At 51.2% G+C, this 20183-nt stretch overlaps 6 protein-coding genes across 6 annotated transcripts; 5 read left to right on the top strand and 1 right to left on the bottom strand.

The window, feature by feature from the left end:
* Window positions 1–52: 52 nt before the first annotated feature.
* On the top strand, window positions 53–3270 carry GGI43DRAFT_382156 (uncharacterized protein; the record flags this gene model as incomplete). Its single annotated transcript, XM_083203215.1, has 4 exons — window positions 53–326; window positions 407–1528; window positions 2352–3050; window positions 3125–3270. The coding sequence occupies 4 exons, from the start codon at window positions 53–55 to the stop codon at window positions 3268–3270; spliced, it is 2241 nt and encodes a 746-aa protein (XP_083061923.1).
* Window positions 3271–4881: 1611 nt separating this feature from the next.
* GGI43DRAFT_323984 (uncharacterized protein) lies at window positions 4882–8036 on the top strand. The gene is made up of 2 exons (XM_083201889.1): window positions 4882–7697; window positions 7768–8036. The coding sequence occupies exon 1, from the start codon at window positions 5061–5063 to the stop codon at window positions 7314–7316; it is 2256 nt and encodes a 751-aa protein (XP_083061922.1). The 5' UTR covers window positions 4882–5060; the 3' UTR covers window positions 7317–7697; window positions 7768–8036.
* Window positions 8037–9189: 1153 nt separating this feature from the next.
* On the top strand, window positions 9190–9704 carry GGI43DRAFT_323781 (uncharacterized protein). The gene has a single exon (XM_083201886.1). It carries the CDS (start codon window positions 9380–9382, stop codon window positions 9638–9640), a length of 261 nt encoding a protein of 86 aa, XP_083061921.1. The 5' UTR covers window positions 9190–9379; the 3' UTR covers window positions 9641–9704.
* A 1898-nt stretch (window positions 9705–11602) lies between these two features.
* Window positions 11603–13598, top strand: GGI43DRAFT_323675 (kinase-like domain-containing protein). The gene is made up of 3 exons (XM_083201885.1): window positions 11603–12035; window positions 12283–13426; window positions 13526–13598. Exons 1-2 carry the CDS (start codon window positions 12024–12026, stop codon window positions 13387–13389), a joined length of 1119 nt encoding a protein of 372 aa, XP_083061920.1. The 5' UTR covers window positions 11603–12023; the 3' UTR covers window positions 13390–13426; window positions 13526–13598.
* A 1747-nt stretch (window positions 13599–15345) lies between these two features.
* GGI43DRAFT_400482 (Endonuclease/exonuclease/phosphatase) lies at window positions 15346–17502 on the top strand. Its single transcript, XM_083205470.1, has 2 exons — window positions 15346–15795; window positions 15919–17502. Exons 1-2 carry the CDS (start codon window positions 15587–15589, stop codon window positions 17261–17263), a joined length of 1554 nt encoding a protein of 517 aa, XP_083061919.1. The 5' UTR covers window positions 15346–15586; the 3' UTR covers window positions 17264–17502.
* A 453-nt stretch (window positions 17503–17955) lies between these two features.
* On the bottom strand, window positions 17956–19583 carry GGI43DRAFT_323587 (kinase-like domain-containing protein). Its single transcript, XM_083201884.1, has 3 exons — window positions 19330–19583; window positions 18573–19218; window positions 17956–18448 (listed from the first exon to the last, which is right to left on the bottom strand). Exons 1-3 carry the CDS (start codon window positions 19490–19492, stop codon window positions 18121–18123), a joined length of 1137 nt encoding a protein of 378 aa, XP_083061918.1. The 5' UTR covers window positions 19493–19583; the 3' UTR covers window positions 17956–18120.
* Window positions 19584–20183: the final 600 nt, after the last annotated feature.

Genomic DNA, 20183 nt, shown 5'->3' with positions numbered 1-20183 from the left:
CCAGCTTAATGAGTTTTTCGACGTTGAAGTTTTACTGATGCGTGTTCTCCATATGCAGCATCAAGCCCACCACCAGCAACAGGGTCACCCGCCTTCGCAACAGCTTCAGCATTCGCGTCCCCCAAGCATTGTTCACCAGCAACACCACCCTCATTCGCAACACCAGCCGCCGCAGCATCACCAAGGCGCATACTCGTCGCAACACACTCTCCCGCAGGCGTACCAGGCCGGCAACCAGGCGACCAGCACGCCAGAGACTTTGAACTACTACAACCACCCGAGCCCGTACAGCACACCAGGTGCCACGAGCGGATACACGTCCGCCGGTAAGTTTCTCTGCGCGCAGCAGCGCACACTCGCACGCGAATTCCGCCTTGTTCAGGATGCTAACAAGTCTCTTTTGCAGATACCTCCGACATGATGGCCGCCGCTCAAATGCCTAGACCTCCCTACCCTCCAATGTCATATCATACACCACAGTCAAACTCTCCCGCATCAGTAGCGTCGCCATCGCAGCATGACCAGCACAGAAATTTGTATGGCCAGCCGCAGTCTCAGCATTTGCAGCAGTCCATGTACTACCAGCCTCCGCCTCAATACCAGTCCATGCCCCATCAGGCGGCTCCCTCTCCCTACGCGCAACATGCCCATCATCATCAACAATCAATGGCCTCGCAGCCCAATATGATGATGTCGCATGCAGCACAGCAGAACCAGATGCCGCCGCACGCGGCGCAGCACGCACAGCATGCGCAGGCCGGCATGACAGGTAGCCCGCGGCCCAAGATCGAGCCCCAAGTTCCCCTGCAGCTGCAGAAACAGCAGCCCTCTCCCATGTCGCAGCCCCACCATCAACAGGGCCCGCCACAGCTTCAGAGTCCTGCCAACCCGACTCCTGCGGTTAACCCCAATGCCGCTCCGGGCCCTATCCCAGCAACGACACCTCTCGTCGTGAGGCAAGATGGCAATGGCGTTCAGTGGATTGCATTCGAATATTCCCGGGACCGGGTCAAGATGGAGTACACTATTCGCTGTGATGTCGAGTCAGTAAACATCGAGGAGCTCTCCCCAGAGTTCAAGCAGGAGAACTGTGTCTACCCAAGGGCATGCTGCCCCAAGGACCAGTACCGCGGAAACCGGTTGATCTATGAGACTGAGTGCAACAGAGTCGGATGGGCTCTGGCACAATTGAACGTGCCGCTGCGAGGCAAGCGAGGCTTGATCCAGCGTGCAGTGGACAGCTGGCGCAACAGCAACCAGGATCCTAGACTCAGAAGCCGACGAGTTCGCCGCATGGCCAAGATGAACAGTCGCAAGCAGCAACAACAAGTTCAGGGCGCTCCGCATCCTGGTGCCCATATGTCTGGCCCTGGTGGGCCAGGAGGACATCCAGGCGCTCCCGCACCCATGCCCACAGCTCATGCGCCCAACATGGGCAAGCCAACGATAGGCGGCATGGGGCAACCTATGCACCATCACCACGCCGGGGGCCACCCTGACGGCGGCGCACCGGGTGGAGAAGAAGTCGGTATGTTTCACCAGATGTAATTTTTTTTTTGAAATGATCGCATCTGCTGTACACTTGCATCACCTTTTTGCTTTTGCAACCCTCCTTAGAGACAGTTTTTACGCCGTCAAAACGTTGTGTTGATTTAATGATACCAACTCATTTTTTACACCTATGCAAAAAAGCACTTTACACTTATATTTGGCAAGGCAAACTCTTTATTTGTTTTTTCTCTGAGTGGCCTTTGTCTTTTACTATTTCCTTGTTTTTCCTTGGCTTTTCTTTTTTTCCTTTTTCCCTATTCGGCTCTATGACACTTTAGGAATTGGGGTTCTGTAACAAATTTGTGTTATTTCACGTCCTTTTTTTGTTAAATAGCAATGGGCCGGCTTCGCTTGTCTTACCGCGCATTATTATTACCTATTTTATACAGCATGCCTTAATGGCAAGAGGTCGATAGTCGGTCCCTCGGTTGGCACAAATCCTGTATATTATCATAAAAAGTCGCATCGGCTGCCGCTGCTGTTCAAGTTTGTCTGCTTTTGCTGCTGGTTTTCGCGCGACTCTTAGATGAGTTCAAAATACGCCTTGAGGCTATAAAAAGTTTTGCCCCTTTCTCTCACTGGTTTGCTGGCAGCTAAACTTTGCTACGCTGATTAGGAGAGCATTTCTTTCTTCAATGACGCATGGCAGAGAAATTGGCTTGCCTTTCTGCTTTATCCTCTTTTAGATGTTTCTATGTTTTCCCGTCCTTCTATAGTATTGGTTATTTCATTCTCCCTGTCATTCGCGTTTGCTCGCCGAGTAGTAATTATGGAGAGTAAAAGCTAACGCGTATGTTGAGGCGAAGGAAATAATCCCTACGAGGATAACCACCACCATCATCAAGCGCCAACAGCCCAGATGCCCCCTGCTGGCAACGACGATGTGAGACAAGCACACGTCTTTGCGGGATACGCGGGCCCGGGTTCATATCCCGTCGGTCCTCAAGGCGGGTCGATGTCTCATATGGCTCCTCGGACAAACGGTGCCATACCAGCGAGGAGTCATAGCCGTGCCGACGATGCCAATGACGACCTGTTCCCCGATATCCCTGAAGCAAAGAGACGCAAATTCATCTTAGTTGAAGACAACGTACGGGCCTCACGCCTTCGTGTGCGTGTCACCTTGGATGGCGTAGACACGAATGAGATTCCAGACAGCTTCCGCAAGGGAGCTAGTGTATTCCCCAGAAGCTTTTTCCCTCGTGAGATGCAAAGCCCACCCCCTAGTGCTACAGGCTCGCAATTCTTCGTGGACGACGTTTCGGATGACGGAACTCAGGAGACTGAGGGCCGCGAGGCTTCCCGCCGCGGCGCTGAAAAATCTAGGGGTGAGGTGGTGAAGATTACCATGGCAGAAGGCCAAGAGAGGGAGGCGACTATTCCAAGGATGAGAAAATCAGGCCGCGTGAACGAGGTGCGGCTGAACGATCTTGGCTACCGGATGGCTTGGCTACAGAGCAGAGTGTTTTCTGGCCGGACTGTGTTCCTCCAACGAGCCCGTAAGTAGTTTTTCCAGTGCCGCATGTTCATGAACTAGAGAGTGTGTACTTTGAGATGCTGACAAGATGAATAGTCGACTGCTATCGAAACAAAACGCGCGCAGCAATTGAAGGTGCCATGGTTGACGTCCAGTCTGTAGCACCTCACTTTGAGACTAGGCCCGGGAAACGGCGGTGGGCTAATCGGATGAAACGTGGAGCGAAAAACAGCGACGATTAAAAGCAATTTGGGATGAAGCTCTCCCTTGATGCATTTCACTCACCTAAAAAAAGCTTGATGCGTCTTGTATGTAACTATTCTGATCTTTGGGACTGAATGGCTGTTCACCCCTTGTGCCGATTTCTTTTTGTTTTCTTTTGGAAGGGCTATGATGAATACGGTTCCTTTTTGTCTTTTGCTTGCTGTACGGTTCATGGAATTGGGTGCATCTTGGTCAAGCGGTTTTCACATGCTGTACTAGGATATGGAACTAATGGGCTTTGCAAGCGGGCTGGATTGCTTGGAAATATACGGCGTGGCTTGGGCTTTTTAATGTCCAAGGATGAATTTAACTGACGACATAATTCACTTTTCTTTTTCTCCGCCACAAGTTAGCTTCTCTCCTTGTTCCCCATACTGAGCCTTTTTGCTGTTGTTTGCCATCTGCTTTCTGCGGCTTCCATATGTATGACTATAGAAGAGTTTAGCGATAGTAGCGAAGATTCTAAGAGGTCATCTCCTGCCAAGAAGAATCAACTTTGCCCTGAAAATGCAGTGTCCGTTAATGCTGACGGCATGTGGCCCAATCAAGCCGTTTGTATGGTATGGCACTCGATATCAGAGCGAGCTGTCACCTTTTCTCTAGCAAGGGTTTGCGATCTTTGTACCTCGGAGGTAATGCAAGGGGGAGGTTCTGGAAGACGCAGCGAACCCACGGTACCTACAGAGTACATGCGTCTTACGGAGCAGAGAGCAGGACAGTAGTCTACGCCTTGCCAATAAGAACAGACAGACGATGAACAGTCCAGGCGGGAAGTGGATTCGACGGCGCACATGGCAGCTCCCTGCCTCCTCGCACAGCATTAGAGAAAATGCCCGCCCCCTGGCGCAGATCACGGCCCTGCATGCCCTGTAAGGCTCGGAGAACCTGTGGAGAGAGGCATCCTTGTCCTGTCTATCGAGGGCCAAGAGGCGAAGATTCTAACGAGACGGGTTGACAGCGAAGTGCTAGCTAGCCCACGTCCCGTATGCAGCGCCGAGCTTAGCAGGGTGCTTTGTATGTGCTACACACCTTACATGAAGCTTGGCCACCCACCAGCATCCACCAGGGCCACCAGGTTCATGGGAGTTTATTTTTTGGTTCCCGCTCCCTGAAAGCTGACAAGGCATTGCCTCCCAAGGGTTGCCGTTTTCTTTTCTTTTTTTTTCTACATGTAACAAAAGCAAAGATCTCTAGTGTTGGCACGATTCAAGGCGGCCCCCTGCTGGTGGGTTCAAACGTTTTTGATGGCGGGCGCGGCATGTGGATATCAGTCGCAGGGCCAGGTGTTTTGTTCACACGCCATGTGCAGCTCCCGTGCTTGGATTGCGTACTTGGCGTGGCTGACTCGGCCCGCTTTTGGGGGGCTGGCTGTGTGGCTTGTGTGCCTTTTCTTGGCTGAACTTCTCTAACTTATACACATCAAACCAACTATAAGCGCGAGGCTATTGCGACGACGACAGAAAATATTTGTTTGGGAGGATATCGCCGTGGGAGGATTTTGAAATAAGGGGAAAGAGAGGAATACACGGGGATTAATACGAATTTTAACGGCCACCCTGGTCTGAAGCAGCTTCTGCTTTCTGGCTATTTTGCGAGGGTTTGCGGCCACAGCCTAGACCGACACAACGATCGACATACGACGACGAAGGCGCAGCAATAGACGCGTAGCAGCGATACGATATATATAAATCCAACCGCGGTGAACGGCAAGGGTTGAAGTTGTATAAAGGGGGAAGACTGCCGTGTGCGATTTTACATGTAACCAACCATGGCGCATCACCACCAATACCCGGCCTCTGGCAGCGGGCCGCCGCAGTTTGAGGGGGAGATTTTCGAGATGGCTGCCGACTCGGTGGCGCCAAAGACGGAGCCGCTGCCGCAGGCGAATCCATGGCCGTTCTACCTGGACCAGGACGTGCGGACGGAGGCGCGAGTTGAAGAAGAGAAGGGCGCTGGGAAGACAAAGGTTGCTGAGCAGCCGTTGGCGAACCCTTGGGCGTATTTTGGGCCGATGACGCCGGATGAAGAAAAGGATGAGGATGATAAGGGTGGCCGGGGGACTACAGCGGGGACGACGGTCGCTGGACAGAGTGCTGATGGGCTGGGAATTAAGGTGGAGGAGCTCAAGCTTGAGAAGCAGGAAGATTCCAAGGCAAAGAGCGAGGATATGGAGGATGCTTCGCTACGACCACAACCGCTACATCTCGGCGGAGATGAAGCTCCTCCTCATGATGCGCCCCCTCCTATACCAACAGTATCACCACCACCACCACCACCGGCAGGGACCGACTACATAGCGCCTCTACGATTATCAAGAAAGCAGGTCCCAGCCTTTACAGTCGCGCCGGCTTTCAAGCCATATCTTCCACCAGAAGAGAGCAACAATACGACGATTGCGCCGCTAAAGGTGAAACATCAGAGGGCATCATCTGAAGGGCCCCCCGGCGATTCGAGCGCACTGCCGTATCGGCCATATCGTCCTCCTGGATATGTCACGCCGCCTGGATCGAAAGCAGATGGTAGAGTTGATGTGGCAGGACCTGCTGTGATGCCAGTTCCTAGGCCTGCGTCAACATCATCGACGCCAGCATCGGCGCCTCCGCCGCCTTCGAAAGATCACGACTCTCTGGTCACTGGGCCTGTTGCTCCTCAGATGGCACCGCCTCTGAAAGCACCATCTCGATCAGCTTCGCCGAATCTTGCACAGCAGCATCAGGTTGTTGAGCCGTCTGGTTCGATGGGTGCTCCTTTGGATGGAGCGGCACCGCATCGGCTTCATTCACCTCCTGTAACAGGTGGTTCTCAACCTCCTCCTGCTCCCACCCAAGCTCCACCTCCAGCTCCAGCTTCTGCTCCAACTCCTGTTGTTGCTCCTGTTGCTCCTACGCCTCCTCCACCACCTGCTGCTGCTCCTCCACCTCCACCTGCTGCTGTTCCACCACCTCCTCCTACTGCTCCAGCTCCAGCTCCCCCCGTACTGGGACCTGTCCCGACGGTAGCGGTGGCAGTAACAGAGCCTTCAGCGGCCGCCGCTTCAATTCCGCATCATGCCTCCCCACCCCCCGTACCTCAGACGGCGGCTATTCCTTCATATCACCATTCACCAAGTCCATCAGCTTCCAGTCCTGCTCTGGGCTACTCTCTAAATCCAAGCCCTGCACTTGGACAACAGGCGTATATGTCGCCTCATTCTGCGCCCACTTCGGCCATGCCCAGCCCAAACATGACTACATACCCATTCCAACCCATCGGCCAAGGCCAGCCGCAAACTTTGTATCCTTCCTCATCTCCTCCCCCGCCGACAGGATCTCCTGGCCATCCAGCTCCGATGTATTATCCACCTGCCCAGCAGTATACGCCTCCGCCACCAACGTCAAGTTATGATATCCCACAACGTACTTATGCATCTTCAGCCGATATCCCACCTCCACAACCGCCACGACCGTCGCAGTACCAAACGCCATCACCAGGCGCATATCAACAAGCGTCGCCGCAGTCACCTTCACCCTATACATTCCCTGACGTACAAATGCCGGGTACACAACCTCCTTATGGGCCGCCTTCCATGTATAATATGCCATACTTGCCAGCAGTAGCTGCTCACCAGCACCAATATCCAACGCAGCCAACATACGCCACTCCTAGTAGCGAAGGCCCATCTTCTCCAAACCTACAAGATCCATATGCCGCGCCCCCTCTGCCGCCTCGCCCGTCAACGACAACTGGCTGGGAATCTCAGCCGCAAGTGCTCACGGGCTTCACCCCGCATGTCGTAGCTTACCCTCCGCCGCCGAAGAGAGTGTTTGATCCGCCGCCTGGGGCTCCTGGTGGTCCTCCTAGGAAATCATCAGGAGGTCTGGGTATGGGCCTGGGTATGGGTATGGGCAGTGGTAAGCTGTTTAGCAGCTCTTCGGCTTTGAAGTGGATTGATAAGACGGGTAAGGGGCTGGAGAACCGGCTTGATTCGGTGCTTAGTTCGCAGGGCTCGTCTAAGCCGCCGCCTCAGCCGCCTCGTCCAAACTAAGATTCCAATGAATATGGTATTTGTTCTTTCTTTATATATGTGCATGAGTCTGATGAGCGAATTTTTGGATTGATAGCAGCGATTTACGTTACGCATTGCTACAAAGTAGATGAAAGAAGAGCAGTCAAGAGGTGGATTTTGGATATATTAGCTGAAGCTGGAATGTTTGATGTATCACGGCAATTTTCTTTTACGTATACATTCTTTTTGTGTACTTGTTAATGGTATATGCCTTGGAAAGGCTATATATTCCAGAAGGCTTTAGTGAGAACGAGTTAAAGGCACAGATAGCCATGTTTTTTGATATCCAATTTATCGACTTATATACGGACCAAGTCGGCTTTTGCCTTGCCCTATGAGTGTCTTTGTATGTTGGTACATATATTTGATCCATATCATGTTAACAAAACATTGACGATATTGATTGATAGACATGTCTACAGGTACTCACCCAACAGCTTGAGCTGCAAAGTCTACAGCGGCTTCCAGAAATCCATATAGCGTTCGTTTCTCGTGAAGCTAAAAATACCTGTTCCTCCTTCCCCTCTTCTTCCTAATGTGACGCTGGCTTTTATGACGACGTCACTGAAGACAAAAACAAGCATCTATACAGCGGGATTATCCTTTAGCAGGCTGTTGTCGGGCGCAATCTTGTTATTGCTGAGAGATTTAATTTACGTGCGATAAAAAAAAAAAGGTCTGCTGGACTGAGCAGGTGGCTATGTACATTGGATATAGCAAGCCTTCTGCAAGCCACGGCCACTGTGTGCTGGCAGATTCAAGAAAACAAGACTCATCTGATATACATCACGGGATCTAGAGAGAAGATAGCCAATTTCACCATTAGAAAATGCAGGAAGTTTATTTTTTTTTTCTTTTGACTACCTCATCTTATTTTTCTCCTTCTTCTTTTCGCGATATATTGGTAATTTACCGCCTCGGGGAGAGCAGCATATTTTGATCGCCCGTGGGAGTATTACCGCCGAGATTAACACGATGCAGTGTAGCCAGCCGTACTCCGAACACCTAGTCATTTTTGTTTTCGCCACTTCCCCAACTTTTGGGAGCTGCGGGCGAGCTTCACCAAATGACCGTCTTGCATTGTGTATCTGTGCGTGAAGTCTTGTGATACATAGGCACTGCTACTGTACTATATCTTTACACTGTAAGCCTACTATACTTTGGTACACCGAGGCACTGGCCAGAGGAACTTGGAAAGTTGGCCAACGGACTCGACTTGGTTCAACGGCTTATGTGATGCCTGTGGAGAATAATCTATTTTCGGCCACTGCGGAGAAAGGTCCGCGACTAAGTAGCCGCTGGAGCTGGCGGCCCGACGTTGTACGAGACTCCAGTATTTGATAGATCAGAATGCGAATGAGGGGGAGTCAATAAAGGAAGAGGAGAGAAGTGAGGAGGAGCGTAAAGTGACATTCTGCTGCGTCTGATTAGTGGTTTTGTCTCTTGGTGGATATGAGAGGCATTTGCAGTCAACTATATGCGAGAATCTCGGTATTAGCATTCAGTAGTGGCACTTGGTATAAGGGATCAAATTCGCCGCATAGGCCTAATTCCGGAGACTTTTTTTCTCCCCCCAAATCGTTCGCTAATACCGTAGCTCTTTTTTTAAGGGTCGCCTCATCGGACGACATGGCCTCAGACTGGGAGAAGTATTATCCCTGAATGCTGTTACTGCAAGCAGCTTAGTAGATGTGCAGAATCGCCCGAGCCCCAAAAGAGGAAAACCGTGTGCCTTTTCTCCGGGTCATTTTTCATTTCTCTTATTTTTAAAGATTGAGCTGAGTGCTTAAAAGGGCGTTAGGAAGTACATTAGTTTATTGCAATCTACATGCACACGCATCAGCCGGAGCCCAAGTGGTTATGCGCCCTCACAGAGACAACGTTTCAGTTCGGAGTAGGCGACTTTTGGACATGTAAAAGGGCGGACATGTAGAAAAAAGTTTTCACTTGCTTCGCGGTGTTAGAGAAAAGGCTCAGATTGCCGGTCGGTCACACCGACTTTAGTATGACAAAGGGCGCAGCCAGAGGGAATTTTATGAGTGATGGGCGCTCGGGACCTGTCTGGCTACCCCAGGAATTTGGTCAACCGGCGCCGATCTGGCTTCGCATGTCAAAAGTGGTCAGGTGAGGGCGCATGGGTGGCTTTTTTGAGGGGGGTTTGCAGGTTTTGGCGAGGCTCTAGAGCTCTTGCGGGCTGCTGCATCAGTGAGGATTTTTTTCCCAGTTTCATTTCTGGGTTTGCCTCGCTACGCAACGGAGTAACGAGGAGATGCTCTAAGCGAAGTGCCGCCTTGGCCAGGTAAGCAAGCGCTGAGTGAGCAAGAGGATCTGTGAAGCCTAGGTTGGCTTTTGACTTTGGCTTGGGGTTGGATTATTGCCAGCAGCGTTTCAAGGGGAGCCGCCAGCTGTGTGTTGTGGTACTGTGCAATATTACCATGCATATTTGATTTGATACCGTTGCTCGTGAGATATAACCAAACGCATGCGTGCAGTAAGCGGCGAAAAAGCAATGACAATAATGGCAATCGTGCTATAAATCACGGCGATATCCGTACGTCCATATAATGCATGAATTGCACCGTTCGGCCAGAATCCTCGTATCCCGAGATGAGGTGGACAGACAATCCAGCAAAAGCTCCGACGGCTTGCCACATTTCGAGGCATAATTGCCAGTTCATCGCCAGCGCACGTCAGCGCTGCATCCTCTGGCACGCTGTCGCCCAGTGGTCCATATGCAGGGCGGTAAATGAGGCATCTCGGTGAGCCGCACCCTGGTCCTTGTGGCCCGTCACGCAGTCGAGAGCCCTGATCAATGGCCAGCCCAGCTTGGTGCGGCTGAGCGTGCCTCTCGCATAAACTGTATACTAAAAGCCTTTTTCTGTTCCCTTTGTTGAATTGTTTGTTTCAATCTTGATCCAATGGCCCCAGAGCATCTCGACTTTTAGCGCCGTTGTGCTTCACCGGGTCTTGGATGTATCTCCCACCATGGTTCATAGCCCTAAGCGGTGATGGGCTCGAGGGATTCTGGCTGGATCAATATCTGTTCCTCCGTGCTGTTATTTTTCTCAATTAGCTCCGTCTCCTCAGTTCCATGCTGTTGTGTCCCAAATTCCGACGCGGCTCACTGCAACTGCACCTAAGCGACTGCTCAGCTCCACACTTGGGTTGAACTGGGCTGCAACGACGGGGGGAAGAGGGAAGAGGGGCTTAAACGACGAGCAGCGGTTGGAACACGAAAATCAATCCGATACGTGATTTGCGTATCGACCCAGTTTTGGGTGAGAAATAAAAAATTAAGAGAAAACGAGGGCTGCTTGCTGGCCTGCTCGCAGCAAACCGTAGTTTGTAGATGGTGTAATCGACTCGTATCAAGTTGGCGCGATTCAGGGACCTTGGCTTGGCGGTAGTGCCTCACGTTGAACTGCACTCAGCCGCTGCAGCAGGCAGTAAGTCAGTGCTTTATCGGTACGTACTGCGGGCAGCCGCAGCGCCGAGTACCGCAGTAAAATCTGCCCAGCGATGAACCTTGAGACATCATATACTCGCAGATCCTTGGGAGAGAAGATTAGTATCTCGTGTATGTAGTATCTATCTGATAGTAATCTGCCAACTGTGTGCAGTAGCAATCCTGCCTCGCCCTGCGATATGCATGCTGATACAGTTTGCCAATGCCTGCCTAGTACGGGCTTCTATCTACAGAGCGACATGGGTCTTTGGGATTAGTGGTCGGTAGCACCCGATGTGCTGCTCGCTCTGCGCTCTGCCCACTACCCACAGGCCCAGTAACAGTGCCGCCCAGCGCCAAGCGCCCAGCTACAGCGCCCAGACAGCAGCGCGCGCGCCACAGCACAGGACCGCCGCGCATAGCTCAGGCGCCCTTGAAAAAGTGCCTTTGCTCGCTCAGCTCCCCTTTCTTCTTTCTCCCTCCGCTTTTTTTTCCCTCTTCCTTTCTTCTCTCCACGACATCCTTCGCCTCCCGCCCGACGAGAGCATCGCGCCTTAATCGGCCCATTACCGCATCTCTGCTTTCCAGCATCATCGCATTTCTCGATTCGCCCATCGACTCAACCCCGCTGCAGCAGTTTCGATTTGCAATAATTTTTCGGGGTTTTTGTTTACTCTCTTTCTTGCACCGTCCGTTAGGCATCCCTTCGCGCTACCTCGTCACCGACATCTCGAACCGGGAATTTCCCACTACGCTCTATCAATCCCTCGCTACAAACTCATCTCTGCAGGTTAGTTGGATATTAAATATCAAAATCACATGCCCTCTGATATACCATTTCCCTCGTTGCTTTATTTCCTATCTTTTGTAGAGTGCTGGGCTGGACGGTATCGCCGTTCTCCTATCTGGGAGCAAACATTTCAGGCTCTTTGTCATGCTTCGGCCTAGTACCGGATTTCGCTGGTGGCGGCGTAGCCACCGCCCTTCGACATGCCCCTAGGCCCACTCCCTTTGCTAACCATTTCATCACCCATTCAACATTTCCGATCTTTCTCCTTCACTTTTCACTCTTTTATCCATCACAGCACAACCTAGCCATCTTTCATCGGCGTAACAATCATCAATCAGCCTGTTATTAACGCATCAACAGAATTTGCAGATTTACCGGCTCCGATACCCAATAAACCGACGAAACTGCTTCTTCCCGCGCGGAAAGAAGCATTTAATTAATAACCTTCACCATGACGACCATGGTAAGCATCTTTATCTTCCCACATACTTTTTTCTGTCCCTCTTTTCCCTTCCAGGGGTGGTGTTCAACATTGGGGCATGGTTCTGTCTTGGGAACCACTGGCCAGTGCACTGGTCGGCTATCCCGATTAAATTACACCGCTGCTCAGCTGAAGCCTCTTGGAAATGGAGCACCTAGTCCCATATACAATATGACCACTTGTCTTCTTCTAGATCAATCATGGGCTAACCTGTCATTATGCTATTCAGGATCTTCGTGTCGGTAATAAATACCGGATTGGCCGCAAGATCGGCTCCGGTTCTTTTGGCGACATCTACCTCGGAACAAACATCATTTCTGGAGAGGAGATTGCCATCAAGCTTGAGTCTGTCAAGGCCAAGCACCCCCAGCTTGAATATGAGGCTCGTGTCTACAAGTCACTTGCTGGCGGCGTTGGTATTCCCTTTGTCCGCTGGTTTGGCACCGAGTGTGACTACAACGCCATGGTTCTAGACCTTCTTGGCCCCAGCTTGGAGGACCTCTTCAACTTCTGCAACCGCAAATTCTCCCTGAAGACTGTTCTTCTCCTTGCTGATCAGCTCATTTCTCGTATTGAGTACATCCACGCCAAGTCCTTCATTCACCGAGATATCAAGCCCGACAACTTCCTTATGGGCATTGGCAAGCGTGGAAACCAGGTCAACGTTATCGATTTTGGTCTCGCCAAGAAGTACCGTGATCCCAAGACCCACTTCCACATCCCATACAGAGAGAACAAGAACTTGACTGGTACTGCCCGTTATGCCTCCATCAACACTCATCTTGGTGTTGAGCAGTCTCGTCGTGACGACATGGAGTCACTGGGCTATGTTATGCTCTACTTCTGCCGTGGCTCTCTCCCTTGGCAGGGCCTCAAGGCTGCCACCAAGAAGCAGAAGTACGACCGTATCATGGAGAAGAAGATGACCACTCCCACCGAGGTTCTTTGCCGCGGATTCCCCAACGAGTTCGCCATCTACCTCAACTACACCCGCTCTCTGCGTTTCGACGACAAGCCCGACTACAGCTACCTTCGCAAGATCTTCCGTGATCTCTTCGTCCGCGAGGGTTTCCAGTACGACTACGTCTTCGACTGGACTGTTTACAAGTACCAGAAGAACGCCCAGGCTATTGCCCAGGCTGCTGGCCAGGCCAACCCCGAGGATGATGAGAAGGCCCGTGCGTCTCGCATGAACCCTGCCGTTGCCGGACCCTCTGCTGCTGCCAAGCCTGGCGCCGTCCCCAGCTCTCGCCGCAAGATGCTTGAGCGAGGCTCTGGCGCTGGCGTTGACACCCCTGATACCAGCCGCGCTATCGGTGGAAGCGATAGGATGTGAGTTTTGTTTTTTTCCATTTCGGCCCAGTTCTTTCATCGTAAGGAGTCCTTCTCCCTCTGCGTGAATTTTTTTTTAATAGTACTAGCGAAAGGGAATTTTGCTGACAATCATGGCTGACTCAGTGGACGCTAAACAGGCTTCGCTCTGCTTCAAAGGGAGCGGGATATGCCTCTGGTAGCTATCGGCCAAACTGAAGATAGTGTTCCTGGCTTTTTCGTTTCTTGAACAACAAACTCTATTGTGGTGGGATTTGAGCAAAAGGGGTGGCGGGCTGCTGCGGAAACCTCTCCAATCGACATTTCTAGACACGCAACAAGCTCACATTGGTCGTCCAGTGGTGACCTTATTCGGGCAAAGCATGTCGTCGATCGTTGTGGCTCTCAGTTCCTCCCCATGCATCTCCTTCCTTTTTTTGTTCCCCATTTTCATTTTGCCCCCACGCATCGCTTTATCTTGTTCTTCGACGCATCTTATATTCACGACTTGACGCTTGGCTCGGATTACTCTAAGTGACCGGATAGTGCTTTTTCGCTGGAGCATCTCAATGCTCTATCTAAAGTGCTACCTGTAATTTGGGGATTAATCTGAACGGCACGTCCGATTACATTCGATTATTGGACTCTTTCTTTCTTAAGCAATCTTCAAATCCAATGGCAGTAGTCTTTCATGGCTCGCCAAAGGAGTTGGGGATTGGCCGTATAAGCCTTTGCTAGCTCGAGAGCTTAGGATGCAGAACTTGGGCCCATGGTTATTGGCAAGCTTTTTTCTACCATGGTCCCCAAAGTTCAGTCGTTGCGGTACAGCTGCGTCTCAGTGAACGGGCGTTCTCCTATCTTTCTTTGGTCATTAATATTGCGCATCCTACTTTTCAACTTCTCGGTTCCCAATTTGTTTTCTATTTTTAGGCCGATGTATTGAAGGGCAGCTTCCGGGGAAGTCGATTAGATTGGAGGTAGAAGGGGCCAGTCTCTTGGTACAGTGAATCGACATTTACCGTTTTGGTGATGGAGGTTATCTGTGAAGTTTGCTTTTCGGCACAGGGGTTTGGATGGCGGTGGCAGCAGGCTTGATGCGACACTTGGAATTGGCTATCACTATCAGCAAGACAATCATCATGAGTGAAATGGCCCATGGTCAAAAGAGTTGTGTCAGGAGGAAACCACTACTATGGCTTAACTATATGGTAGTACGGACCAACGCCACGGCATCTGACCCAACTCTTTGACTATCTATGCATACATGGTATCTGTCGGCTTGTCGCATCTGGGCAAGACATCTGATATGCGCAACCGGCAGGGTACATGTTCAAGATTCATCCATAGCAAGACCAAAGGGTTCCAAGGTCGCGAGAAACAACTCAGCCAGTAGGTTATGTAGTCTGCAATCAAATTTGATTTTGTCTTTTTTCCTTATAAACTGCATTGATGCACTCTCAACTCATTTGACTCGTCTCGTTTGATATCTTACTATGCCGTATCATTGTCTCACCCTCGTAGGACAGAGCATCTGTAGTCGCGTGCGTGGGCCAGAGGAGTCGCACGAGACCAGCATGATCACATGTTCCCTTGCCTGACTGAGCCCCATGGAGTACTAGTATCCGAGCGATGGTGGCGGCGGCAAGTCATGGCCGCACCTGCACAGCCCGCAGCTGACCGGGCGGAACGTCGCTGGAAGCCGGATTAGCTGGCCATGGTTTAATACACTTGGAGCGTAGAACCCTGGCAATAGCTGCATGACCGGCTGTTGGGCCATGTACCGGTACCTCTCAGCCACACCAGAGTGCCTACTGCTAGACCTACAGTGGTTGGAGCAGCTAAGCTATTGCGTGGTGTTATTCTTCCGCCGTTCAGCTGGCAGGTAAGACGCATGTAGGTAAACAGGCATAAACATAAGGCCAGAAAAGGATCAGATGCTGGATATACTTCGTACTATATATGGAGGCTGTGTCTGCATCTCGCTGCAGCTGCGGCCTGCAAAGTCCAATCGCATTTGCTCTCGTCACTTCTATTTTGTGGACAAGGACAAACTGAGGCGCCAAGAAATACGCTACGCCAGCCAATAGTACCGTCGACCATTCTTTAGCCGAAACTTGCATGCAGCAGCTCCAATCACTCACTTGTACACCATCATTTTCGCTGTGCTGCGTCTTGACCCCCTGGGGAACATAGAAACCGACTCTTTTTTTGGGGGAAACACGATGGCTGGCGGCAGGGCGACGACGGCGACGGACCAGTCAAGCGACGACGACGGCGTGCTGGTGCAGACGATGAAGACGCCCTCGGCGGTGGACCTGCTGGTGCTGTCGTTTAACTGCGCCGCGACGCTCATTGACGTGCCTGTGTTTGCTGGCCATTTGCGGACTGCGCTGGCGCGGAATGCCACGGAGCTGCCTGAGGTGGTTGTTCTGTAAGTTGTACAGATTTGCCTCTTATTATTTATTCATATATAATTCTTCTTTTCATTTTTTGTTTTTTATATCCTCATTTTTTATGCTACATTCATGTGCTTACAATGTTTCTTTCTATGAAGCTCGTTACAAGAGATTGCTCCCCTGAGTTATGCCTTCATTGGCGGGGATTACTTTCTGAAGCCATATGTGGACCGTTTTGAGGAGGCGGTAAACCTCGCGGCTTCATTACACTTGAAAAATGAAGAAAGCGATGATGATGTCGTAGATTCTACTACTTCACCCTCTTCACCGTCAAGTCGCGAAAGTAAGCCCTACACACTAATCAGGTCTCTCAATGTGGGATACACCGCTATTATGCTGTTCGCCAGGGATGCCACCAGGCTCAAGGACATTCAAGAGGCTGAAGTCGGATTCGGTGCTGCTGAGATGGGCAACAAGGGAGCAGTTGGTCTGAGAGCGTTGTACGAGGTTGATGGGGAGTCGACGGAGCTGACGTTTGTGGCGACGCACCTGGCTGCCATGGAGTGGAATCTGCCGCGGAGGAACGCCAATTGGGGGACAATCATGCGTGGATTGACGTTTGAGAACCCGGAAGAGGTCCTGAACCAGATGAGGAGAGATGCCGAGTCGAGAGGCGAGAGCATCTCGTCCGAGGAAGGGGATGCCTCTGAGCAGTCTCGCCTGCTTCGGGAAGAGCTGCACCAGCAGGATCTCCAATTGCAGAGGCAGTTTCACGATCTCTCCGTCTTTAAGCCATCTTCTCACTTGTTCGTTGCAGGAGATCTCAACTACCGTATTTCCACCACCTCACCGACACCCTTTTCTGCGTTCCCAAATATGGACCCCGGATCAGAAAACTACTACACACACTTCTTCCATCTGGACCAGCTAACGCGGGAAAGACTCGCCGGCCGGACCCTCCATGGCTTGTCAGAGCACGAGGTCAAGTTCCCGCCGACGTACAAGTATGTCGTGGATTCCAAGACGAAGCCTTCCGACGAGGCCGGCAACGCCATCGACGAGGTCAAGTGGGAGTTTGCCCCGCACCGATATCCCGGCTGGACGGACCGCATCTTATTCCTCGAGCTCCCGTCATGGATTGGCAGTAAGATGAAAGTCCGCGAGTACGATGCCCTGCCTGTGATTCGCACAAGCGACCACCGTCCCGTCTTCCTCAGAGTCGACGTGCCTCTCGTGGCTCCTGCCGATCTTGCTCCTCCGGCGGCCGTTCTGGAATCTGCCGCCGAATCTGGCTCACCCGGCGGCACCAACGGATTCGATCCTAGAGTTCGTCTCCCTGTAGAGATTGACCCAGAAGCCTGGGAGAGGCGGGTAGCTGCCCGACGGCGGGAGATTGCGGCTGGGTGGACAATGTTTCTCTGGAGCACGAGACAGGGGGCGTATATCCTTTCGACGATGCTGGCGGCGAGCGTGGGCGGGTACTGGCTCTACCGCTCTGCATAGGCTGGGAGCGGCGGAGAGGGCCATCCGGGATTTGACCTGTTGGAATACTTGATGTTTTTCTTCTCTCTTCTTGTCTCTTCTGGTGATTGTTCTCTCCCTTTTTGCTCATATACCTAGATGATGGAGATTTTAACATTTTGGTTTTGGAGTGCTGGCGTTGTGTCGTTTTGGGCGCGATGAAGGGAATTGAGAAAGGCTGGTTAGAAGTATAAGGATGGATATTTGGTAAGAGATGTGTTGTATGTGTATTTTTGATATCATTATTCGTTGTGACTACCTACTGCATTAATTATTGAGAACTACCTAATACACCTTTTAGAAGAAACGCAATGGTCTCGGTCATGACACGTCAAGGTGCATGTGGCGATTAAATATACCTCCATGCCGTGGAAAAAGTTATAAACACAGTTTTTCCAAAAAAAAAAAAAAGAAAGAAAAACCAGCCCTTCCCCCCCTTTTCCTTTTCCCTCTTCCCACCTTTCCTCCAATGACCATGTACACGCGTAAGAAAACCATGTCGTCTCCATTCGTTATATGTTCCTTCCAAGGTTCTTAAAACAAAAAAACTTTGCGCAAAAAAAGATCCCAGTATGACGGGAGTCTTGAGTACTTCGCATGCATAATGCGACTCATCACTGGTAGTAGTAATAGAGAAAACAAACAAAACGAGTATTACCTATAACACACTTCTCTCTCGCCAAGAAAACCTAATAAAACTTTCGAAACAGATACGCAAACTCTTTCTCTCTCATACACTCTCGTACACAGACAGGTGAAAACATTACGCTCTCTTCTTTTTCCCGCCTAAAAAAAAATATTAAGCATAAGCCAAAAAGGTATATAGCTTATAGTATCTCTTAAAAATCATCAAAATATTGGTCGTATTTATTGGCCAGCTCGGCTGTATAAACATCTCCCTTCCCGTCGTCCTCGGGGTACATGTCGAAACACTGGGCGTCGCCGGGATACCGAATGTTAGGGATAATCGGCCCGGGTTCGCGGCGACTGAGGAGATCCTCCCAGTTGACTCCGTGGAAAAAGGGGTGGGCTTTGACGCGGCCGGCCCCGCCACTGATATTACCGAGGCGCCTGGAGCGGTCGATTGTGCAAAACGACTTGATTATGTCTTTGGCCTCGTCTGAAATGTATGGTTCTTGGGGAAAGACGACGGATTTCTCAACAATCCTGGTTGTGGTATTAGCAACTGGCCGGCGCAGAAATGAAACGAGAAGAAAAAGATATTTGCAGATATCATGAGGAAACCTTTGCCCTCATGAGTCAAATGATATCAGGAAATCGTCCAACTTACTGCTTGTAAATCTCAATAGGATTCTGGTGCCAGAAAGGAGGGTAGCCCGTCAAAAACTCGTATATCAGGATGCCTAGCGCCCACCAGTCCACTGCCGTTGTATGGCCCTTGTTATGAATTACCTCTGGCGCAAGATATTCGGGTGTCCCACACAACGTGTAAGTCTCAACGGGTCTATCATCTTTATAGCCTAGTCTTTTCGCAAAGCCAAAGTCGGCCAGTTTTATGTGCCCGTCCTTGTCCAATAACAGGTTTTCTGGCTTGAGATCTCGGTAGGCGACGCCGCCCTGCTTCTCGTGCAAGTACTCTAATACGAGAACAATTTCTGCGGCGTAGAAACGGGCAACCTGCTCATCGAACCGGCGGTATTTGCGCAGATAACTGAAAAGCTCGCCGCCGGGGACATAGTCGAGAACCAGATACAAACAATCTCTGTCGGAAAATGAAGCCTGCAGATTGGTGATGAAGGGATGACCTGCTACATCTGCGAGGACTGCTCGTTCGTGGCGCACGTGGTCGATTTGTTTCAACTTGATAACCTCTGTCTTTTTGAGGATCTTGAGAGCGTAAACCTCTGCATTCTTGTCCTCTTCCAGAGGCACAGTGGCGCTAGCAGGGCGGACGAGACACACTCGAGCAAATGTCCCTACATGGAAGAAAAAAATGTATATTTTTAGTAAGAAATCTCTTTGACCAGGGCCGATCTTTTGCTTGCTGCTGGATGGGGCGATTCAAGGATGTACGAGGTGAAACGAACCTGTTCCCAGAGTCCGCACCCGCGTGAAGTCGGAGAGTTTGAACGTGCGAGTCGGCGGTCGAGGCTTAGGAGCGCCGTCGGCCTGGTGGAGCTGGTGAGACGAGGCCATGCCGGCTGATAGCGCAGGCGCGGCCGGCTGCGTTTCAGCAACTGTGGCGGCCATTTGCGACGCCTGGAAATGCGGAAAAAAGGCGATGAAGCCGGCCGTACGCGTTTTTGGCGTTGGATTGATGAGTTTGTCGGCGATTCAAATCAGGGGAGGTCCATGGCCTCGTAGAATGTATATAGAGAGAAAAACGATACGAAAAAAAAAGTTTCAAAGAGAGATGGAGGAGCGAAGCGAGCGATGCGCGCGCGCACACAGGTCGGCCGGTGCTTGTTTGTGAAAGGCGACACAAAGGAAAAAGCGCGAGGGAGATGTCGGCTATTGGTTCAGTCGAAGCATGGCGAGAGCAGTGGCGGAGAGATCCGGCGAAAGGAATCCGGAGGATGCTGGCAGGAGAGGATAGGATTAAATGCTTGACTCGGCGCGCTGACGAAAGAGGTGCCTTTTGTATAAAAGCCGTTCTTTTCTTTTGCGATGAGTGAAGAGAAAGAAAGAAGCAGGACAGAATTAGGCTGTTGGTGTTGATTTGTATTACTCAATTGCCTCTTGGCGGTTCAGCTATTGGACGCGACAGGTGAAAAAAAGAGCCAGGCGATAAGAGGCAAGCTGAGGCTGATATCTTGTACTACCAGCCGTAGGTAGTTCGTGGACGCCGGGCGAGGGGCACTTATGACGCAACAGGCGACAAGCTACTGGGTAGTTTGACCCTAGCAGGTACTGGCGATGCTCCAAGGGGCACGCTAGCATC

This window comes from Trichoderma evansii, assembly GCF_050947405.1.
Source record: "Trichoderma evansii strain SZMC 28006 chromosome Unknown GGI43scaffold_6, whole genome shotgun sequence".
Taxonomy (NCBI): Eukaryota; Fungi; Ascomycota; class Sordariomycetes; order Hypocreales; family Hypocreaceae; genus Trichoderma; species Trichoderma evansii.
Note: the sequence above shows the minus strand (reverse complement) of the source record. Positions and strands in the feature narration are given on the sequence as shown.

Excerpts from the sequence above, each read along its gene's own strand:
- GGI43DRAFT_323984 (XM_083201889.1), top strand. The coding sequence starts at position 5,061 with ATGGCGCATCACCACCAATACCCGGCCTCTGGCAGCGGGCCGCCGCAG.
- GGI43DRAFT_323781 (XM_083201886.1), top strand. The coding sequence starts at position 9,380 with ATGGGCGCTCGGGACCTGTCTGGCTACCCCAGGAATTTGGTCAACCGG.
- GGI43DRAFT_400482 (XM_083205470.1), top strand. The coding sequence starts at position 15,587 with ATGGCTGGCGGCAGGGCGACGACGGCGACGGACCAGTCAAGCGACGAC. Across the intron at positions 15,796-15,918 it reads CTGCCTGAGGTGGTTGTTCT|CTCGTTACAAGAGATTGCTC; the intron begins GTAAGTTGTACA and ends CTTTCTATGAAG.
- GGI43DRAFT_323587 (XM_083201884.1), bottom strand. The coding sequence starts at position 19,492 with ATGGCCGCCACAGTTGCTGAAACGCAGCCGGCCGCGCCTGCGCTATCA. Across the intron at positions 19,219-19,329 it reads GGTGCGGACTCTGGGAACAG|GGACATTTGCTCGAGTGTGT; the intron begins GTTCGTTTCACC and ends TCTTCCATGTAG. Across the intron at positions 18,449-18,572 it reads CCTATTGAGATTTACAAGCA|GATTGTTGAGAAATCCGTCG; the intron begins GTAAGTTGGACG and ends TACCACAACCAG.